The sequence below is a fragment of the Vollenhovia emeryi genome, unplaced genomic scaffold, assembly GCF_000949405.1.
Source record: "Vollenhovia emeryi isolate VEMERY1.0 unplaced genomic scaffold, V.emery_V1.0 DF939122.1, whole genome shotgun sequence".
NCBI lineage: Eukaryota > Metazoa > Arthropoda > Insecta > Hymenoptera > Formicidae > Vollenhovia > Vollenhovia emeryi.
The window spans coordinates 3599386-3606832 of NW_011967244.1; the positions used below are offsets into that span (position 1 = coordinate 3599386).

At 41.0% G+C, this 7447-nt stretch overlaps 2 protein-coding genes across 2 annotated transcripts in view; one reads left to right on the plus strand and one right to left on the minus strand.

The window, feature by feature from the left end:
- The first annotated feature begins 434 nt into the window (after positions 1-434).
- On the plus strand, positions 435-2967 carry LOC105570017 (p21-activated protein kinase-interacting protein 1-like). Its single transcript, XM_012026927.1, has 3 exons — positions 435-797; positions 1453-1615; positions 1706-2967. Exons 1-3 carry the CDS (start codon positions 702-704, stop codon positions 2941-2943), a joined length of 1497 nt encoding a protein of 498 aa, XP_011882317.1. The 5' UTR covers positions 435-701; the 3' UTR covers positions 2944-2967.
- LOC105570016 (neprilysin-11-like) overlaps positions 2968-7447 on the minus strand; it is a 25791-nt gene continuing 21311 nt past the window's right edge. Inside the window, exons 9-17 of the mRNA XM_012026926.1 lie at positions 7332-7447; positions 6035-6249; positions 5327-5503; positions 5073-5235; positions 4904-4952; positions 4439-4506; positions 4176-4312; positions 3900-4064; positions 2968-3395 (exon numbers count right to left, since the gene is read on the minus strand). The exon at positions 7332-7447 is cut by the window's right edge and continues 8 nt beyond it. Coding sequence (XP_011882316.1) covers positions 3219-3395; positions 3900-4064; positions 4176-4312; positions 4439-4506; positions 4904-4952; positions 5073-5235; positions 5327-5503; positions 6035-6249; positions 7332-7447 — 1267 coding nt within the window. The 3' untranslated portion in view covers positions 2968-3218. The remainder of the gene's footprint in view (positions 3396-3899; positions 4065-4175; positions 4313-4438; positions 4507-4903; positions 4953-5072; positions 5236-5326; positions 5504-6034; positions 6250-7331) is intronic.

Genomic DNA, 7447 nt, shown 5'->3' on the forward strand with positions numbered 1-7447 from the left:
TTCCGAAAATTTCAAATTTTAAATCGCAAAAATCAAGAATCTCAAAAACTGAGAAAGTATCAGGAGAACATGATCAGCAAAGAGGTGGCACTATCTAAATTCCAAGAATTTTTCGAGAATCCGGATAACCGAAAAAGTATCAGGAGAACAGGATCAGCAAGGAGGTGGCACTATCTAAAATTCCAAGAATTTTTCAGCATTTCCAAGAATTGGAATTCCGAGAATTTCAAACTTCAATTCGCAAAAATCGAGAATCTCGAAAACTGGCAAAGTATCAGGAGAACATGATCAGCAAAGAGGTGGCACTATTTAAATTTCCAAGAATTGGTATTCCGAGAATTTCGAACCTTAAGTCGCGAAAAAAGAGATTCTCGAAAACTGGCTTATGGCTATGAGTACTATTACTTCTACTAGTCCACAATCTTGCTTTAAGAAGCCCGTAAGAAATTGACCAATTACAGTCTGAAGTGAGGAGAATAATCGCTTGTAAATGATCAATTACTTACGGCTTAAGGCTTACTACACCTATTGTAGACCCGGCCTAAAGCAAGGACCAGTGGTATGCTTCGAAGCTTGGTGCGGTGTCCGCGAGTCCGCGGTGTAGTACAGTGTGGCGTCTTTTGCACTTTCGTCCATGCACGTGTGGGTGTTCGTTTCGCCGATGCTGTAACGGATATAACCAGATATAACGCTGAAAGAAGATGAATTTAGACGCGAGACCGTCGAATCCGTTCGAAATTATAGTAGGGACGTACGAGCAATATTTGCTTGGCTATAGAGTGCACAACATCGTAAATGTAAGTATATTTCGTCACGTGCTTCGTGTACAGGTTAAGTTTTTCATGGCACGAACGAAGCATGACACAAAAGTCGAGACATATCGAAGAAAGACGCTTCTGTTGATCACGTGTTTGTTCATTTATATATTTGTTTGATTACGTGTTTGTTCATTTATATATTTATACGCTTGTTGCCTCGTAAGATTAAATAATTATTTAAGATGTCCCAGAAAGAAAGTCGTGTCTTCGATCGAGGTCTCCACTTTAAATGAGAGACCTTTAAGTCTGATCTACAATGTGCTCTCTTGGTCTAGAAACATTGTTTTATATAAGCAAATGAAAACGCTTGAAACTTTGTCGACGAAGTACGATTATACGATGCATAATGTACAATTTATCAACTTGCACAAATTTTTTAGACATATTTATTGGCTACAAAATATAATGCTTCTAGACGCAAAAAGCATATTGTAGATTAGGTTCGGTTTCACCAACGTCGACTTTCAGCTTAGCTCAATTCGTTCTTTGTCTCTTTTCAGCTGTTACTTTGGAAAGAGACAAACATGAATTAAACTAGGATTAAAGTTAAGCGACGTTTGGTGAAACCCTTACATTAATCCTGTTAAATATCAATATTTCAGATTAAGATTTCGCTTTTCTTTCTCATTCTTAGGAGTACAAAATAGAGAAGAGCTTCGCGACACACAGCCATGTCGCGAGTATACGCAGTATCGCCAGCAGTAAATACCACCTGGCTTCAGCCGGTGCCGACGAAACGGTATGTCTGTACGACATGCGTTACAGACGCGAGTCCGGCAAACTGATGCATCACAAAGGTAGGCGAGCACACTCTATTCTTATATATTTCAATGTAATCAAATAAATTATATAGATTTCTATTGTAAAACTCTATATTTCCTTTGCAGATACTATCAATTGCCTCGCGTTCACTCCGGAAGGCTCGCATTTGTTCGCGTGTGGCAACGACGGAAGTATAACCGCCGTTCGTTGCGGCAATTGGCAGCTGGAAAAGGCCTGGTCGACTGCGCACAAAGGCACGGCCGTCAACACGCTGGCTATTCATCCGACGGGGAAGCTGGCGTTGTCCACAGGCGAGGACGGCGTCCTTAGAACGTGGAACCTGATTAAGGGCAGACAGGCTTACGCTATTAACCTGGTACCGAGACTGAAGTCCAACGCCAAATGGATTACCATTGTCAAGTGGAGCCCGAGCGGTGAAAAATATCTGTTGGGCGTCAATGGAAGTATCTACATTTATTCCGTTGAAACGGCCGGAGTAGATAGGGAACTCACGTTCGACTCGAAAGTTATTTGCGTTGAGTTCCTGAAGGATGACTTGATCGCGGTTGGTTTCGAGAACGGGGAGATAAAGTTTTGCGATCTCAAAACCTCCCTGCATACGATAAACACGAAGGCGCATAGCATGCGAGTGAAATGTATCGCGCATATGAACGATCTGTTGGTTAGCGCCTCCAGCTCCGGAGAGATCAAACTTTGGAGGTACAATAAACATAGCTTGGATGTGCTGCAAACCGTTAACTGTGGTGCTAGAATCACTTGCCTCTCTTTGGCGCAAACCTACAAGGATTTTGTGCAGCAGAAAGAAGTCAAGTCGGAGGAAGAGGAAGAGGTAAAAAAGAAGAACAGACTCAGGCTGAAGCAGGAAGTTATTATCGTGAACGAAGAGGATTTAGAAGTCGTTGAAAATACTAAAGAAAAGGCACAAGAAAAGAAGCGTAAAAAGAAAACTATAGAAGATATTGAAGACAATGTCCAGCATTCAAAGAAGCAAGCTCCAAAAGTACAAAAGGCTGTCGTTTCAAAGAAAAAGAGGGACAGGTCGTTAGAGATGGAAGGTGTCATCGATAAACCCAAAAAGAAGAAGAAACTCTTAAAAGCGAATGAGCTAAATCCTTCTAGTAAAAAACGGAAAGAGAGTAGCGTCGTACCACGGGTCACTTTGCTAGCGAAGAAGATTAAAAAGTCGAATAAAGTTGAAGAGCCACCTCTCACTCGCAGGAAACACAAAGTAGAATTACCAATGACGGATGTCGAGGATGCTCCGCCTAGAAAAATAAAGAAGAAAGCGAATGCGGAAAAGCGAGTTGTGCCGAAAAAGAAAAAGAAGAAAATAATGGGATAAATTAGGATTCAATTGCGAGAGGAGTCTCTTTATAAAAGTTATTATTCTTCTCATCGTGTGATATTTACATGATAAGCTTAAGAATAAGAATAGAATGCCTAAGTGCTTAATAAATTACTCACTAGTTCCTATAATTATAAATCAGTCTATTTACATTTTCTTAGACTTATCACTGCACCAACGCCTTCATCTGTCACTAGAGATTAGATCTAAACGAGATAACAGTTTTTAGGCGCCGTTACGTTTCGTACCGCTCGAAATAATGCGAAGGATGTCTACCACAAGATGCACTTGTGCGACGGGTTCATTGGACTACCGAGCGGGCACTTCCAGGCCTTCGCGAATTCCGCATTGTTCGACAGCGTGCCGATAACTCGAAAGTGATTCGGTGCGTGGACGCCTTCTATCACTTTAGACTTCAACGCTCCGTTTGTATAATTGCCGCACCAGACCTTAAAAGATATTAGCTTATCAATCTTGCAAAGTTTTATACGCCAGAAAGAACTACGAAAGTCTCATTTGCGAATTAAAGTTCTTCGCGAATTTAACTGATGCTTACATAGACTTTTATAAATAATTTCTTATTAGTTTGACAAGAGAAAAGAATCACCGTTTCGATGATTTTAAACTTTTGTAAATCTGTCATACATGTGCAAAGTTTTTATAACATATTTATGTAACAATATGTACAACGGTCTTTTTCTCTTCATTGTTAATGTTATGTAATAATAATATATTAAATATGTATTGTACAGTATTAAGTTTTTTATTGCTATTTAAATACCCCGTTCAGTACTATTAAATGTTACTTTTTCAAGAGAAAAAAGCTTTGATCTCATGTATGATTCTTTTACGAAACATACTAAAAATTTAATAATTTATCGAAGAAAAACTAATTATATTATTTTTGCAGGGTTGGGAGAAGCGCGATTATATTCTTTTCTCTTTTTTTTTACCTGCGCAAAACCCAAGAAGAACAATTGCTCGTTGCTGTAGTCGACAAGACCAGGCAGAGCTTGTTGATAAGGACTGCGTGCAATCAGCCTCTGATACGCCCTATAAGCTTCCCTGATTCCGCCGTTGTCGGCGATATTTTCACCCTGAGTGTTGATACCGTTCACCTGAAAATCAGAAGGCGAGTCGAATGACTGAGCGCGCGAGCAAGGAGCGCCTTGGCTTCTTTCTCGGTGTCAACGAACAAAACGGATACGTTGCTACCGTGTGAGGCTCACCGTGAAATTATCACCGAGCTCCGGCAAATGATAACTGCTGTACTGCTCGATCATACATTGCACTTTCTCGTGATAGTGTCGCAACGTCTCGTCGCTCCACCACTGCCGTAGATTACCGTTTTCATCGTACCGGCGACCTGACACAGAAAATTCAGGTATTATTGCGGATATGCGGGCATCGTGGTGTTAAAGAGATAAAGGCGGAGGGCGAGTGGCCGTTTTAGCGATATTATGTAACACGCGTCGCATCGCCGATCACGCACCTTGGTCGTCGAAACCGTGCGTAAGCTCGTGCCCCATAATCGCCCCCATAGCGCCGTAATTAATGGACCTGCAATGCGCAATGTTGGAGCTTAGCGATTTGCGATAACGAGTCGCACGTAAAAACGTCACTTCGTTTGCGTGAACTCATATCTTTCGAGTCTTGAATTAAAATTCGCAGCACTTTGATAAGTAACTTGCGGCTGATACGTACGTATCATAGAATATATGTATATAAATTTTCGCTTGTCAGGCGAATATATCTTAATTATAATTTTCGTGCATTCTATTACATTTTGAAATTTATGAGTTTCTTAAAATATGAAATAGAATACGACACTCGGCCATATCAGAATTTTATTGAGCAATGCAGAGCAACTAGGACTATTCGCTGCGAATAAGGAACTGACCGAGTAAAATATGAGTTCATGGAAATTTGGTCGTATCTGTAAAACATCTATACGTACTCCAGTCCATTGCCGTAAAACGGAGGATGCAGGATGCCAGCTGGAAAAGCTAAGAACACGCATTCTTTTTACCTTCTAAACAAATTGGTATTGTAAAGTGACCATGATGGACCGTGCGTGTTAATTAACAATTTAGCTTTGGTTAGAAAGCTGGCATCAAGACACTTACTGACTGAGTTTAATATCGCGCTGTAAAACGCGTTTACTGTCGTGCCCGTCGATATCCATCTGCTTCTGTCGGGCTTCTCGCGCAAATTATTGAAGCTCTTTTTCATCGCGACGTCAGTCAACTTGAGGAAGGTCGCGAACAGCTTCCCGTCGATCACCTCCACCTAAACGGGCATTGCAGTTTCCACAGTTGGATTAGAATGTAAATGTACTTTGTAATCGTACGCAAACGCGCGATATCTAGAGAGTACTCACTCCTTCGTAAAATTTGTCTAACTCCTCTGAATTCGTGATCCAGTCGGGAAATCCCACAAACGGCCGCATCGCGTGTAATTTTCTATGGGCTCGAGCTCTCGTGCCAGCATCCATCCAGTCCAGCTCGGTGACCATCTCGTCGAACGCCGCCCTGATATCCAACAGCATCTCCAACGCCTATTGACAATGATCAACAATGATTAAGTTATTAATTATTGTTCTATCCTCCCGTGTTTGCTAGAGAAATATTAGATAATAATCAAACTTTTTAGTCGACATTAACCGGCCAGTGTTTTTAATACAGAAAATGGACGAATTGGTGATACGCTCGTCTAGAGAGTAGGGAAATCCAGGTTCAAACCCTGGCTGAGGTAATATTTTTCGCAATAAATTTTCTAGCTAATGTCGACTAAAAAGCTTGATTATTATTTATTACTGGCAACTTAAAGAGATTTCTATGTTTAAATATTAGATAAGCTCGAGCTTAGAGTATCTCGTAGATTAGGGGTCGGCAAACATTGGCCTAGATAATAAATATTCCGAACTTTGTAGGCTAAGAAGATAGTGGACAGTTACTTAACAAGAGACGAGATCTCCCGCAAATTTGTTATTGACGAAATTAAAATTTTGGCTGCACAAAGATGCCTCAGCTTGCCTCCGCCGTAGAATATTTTAAGAATACTAATCACCGCACGTGCAATCGCGGACCTTTTCTCGTGCCTGCTCGTTAAAGTGCCTTTGTGCATAAATGTAGCTCAGCGCCATGCCGAAGTTCGCGTTGGCGTTTCCGGTGCACCCCTTCCAGCGCGGTGTCTTCTCCTTCAGGCCGAAGATCTTCTGCGAGAACTGGAAGCCGAGATCGCGGAACTTCTGCAGCGTCAGGGGAGCAACGGTCGCGTATACGCTCCACCAGACGTATCGCACTGAAAAATCGGCTCGACGTTATTTATCGTTGTTTATCGGCGCGTAATCGCCGCCAGCCGTTTTGAACGCGACGGAACAATCGCGGACTTATTTCTACAGATACGGTGCAGCTTCCGATAGCTTCTGACCTTTTCTCGCCATTCTTTTCCTTCCCCTCCGATATTATCCGTTATGGATTATCGACACTCGCAAGCGTCTTCGTTGCCTCAACAATCTTTAGTAATTGTAATTGAATGGAAGAAGAAGCGAAGCTTTTGTGTTGCAATACAATTTATGCAAGAGCACTTGAGGCTTCTTCTTTCTTTCGCGCTGTTATCAATGAATTTATTTGTCACTTCTATCAATTTATTGCTACGTTTACTGCTAAAAATTATTTCGTGAAAAAGAGATTACGCAAATGGTACAGGTGACGTGAACTCAGAATTTACTTTTTAAAATCCTTTATGAATTCGCATAACCTGTCCAAAATAAACTTTAAAGAGTTCCTTTCTAGTGTTTCTCATAGAGTATAAAATGAATTCTTCTGGTATCCGAAACAAACTGGAGAAACAATTGGTGACGTATAGAAGTGAATTCTTTTTCAATTTTTAAGAACGTTTTCAAAATTTATTTCGTAATTCGGAAATTCAAGAGAAATTCTTTTCGAATAAATAAAAACCACGAATTTCTTTCTAGTGTAAATTCTTATAAACTATAAAATAAATTCTTTTTGTATCCAAAAAAAGTCTCCGAATTGGTGACGCCAGCGAATTTTTTCTAAACTTTTGAAAACGTTTCCAAGACAGAAATAAAGTGGAAAAAGAATTCATTCCAACTCGGAAATTCCACAGAAATTCTTTTTGAACTCGCTGTACTATTTGAATAATGGAAACCGTGCGAAAGCCATTCGATGTACGAACGCAAAGAGGGATGCTTCGCATTGCGCAGTTCTCCCTTCCTATCTCTCTCTCTCTTTCTCTCCTCTCGCGTAAATGAACATAAGTGGAAAAGCAACGGTATATGCGATGCAGGTTGGTCGAGTACGCATCAACGCTAAGTGACAATCGTATTCGTTTTGACGAGGGTGCGAAATTGGACGTACCTATCGTAGCGGGCGGGGTGATGGACAGGAGCAGCGGCAATTTCTGCAAATACTGCAGGTCCACGACGATAACTCGATCCACAGCCGGATTTATCGTGACGTTCGTGTTCTCGAAC

Excerpts from the sequence above, each read along its gene's own strand:
- LOC105570017 (XM_012026927.1), top strand. The coding sequence starts at position 702 with ATGAATTTAGACGCGAGACCGTCGAATCCGTTCGAAATTATAGTAGGG. Across the intron at positions 798-1,452 it reads GAGTGCACAACATCGTAAAT|GAGTACAAAATAGAGAAGAG; the intron begins GTAAGTATATTT and ends TCTCATTCTTAG. Across the intron at positions 1,616-1,705 it reads CAAACTGATGCATCACAAAG|ATACTATCAATTGCCTCGCG; the intron begins GTAGGCGAGCAC and ends TTTCCTTTGCAG.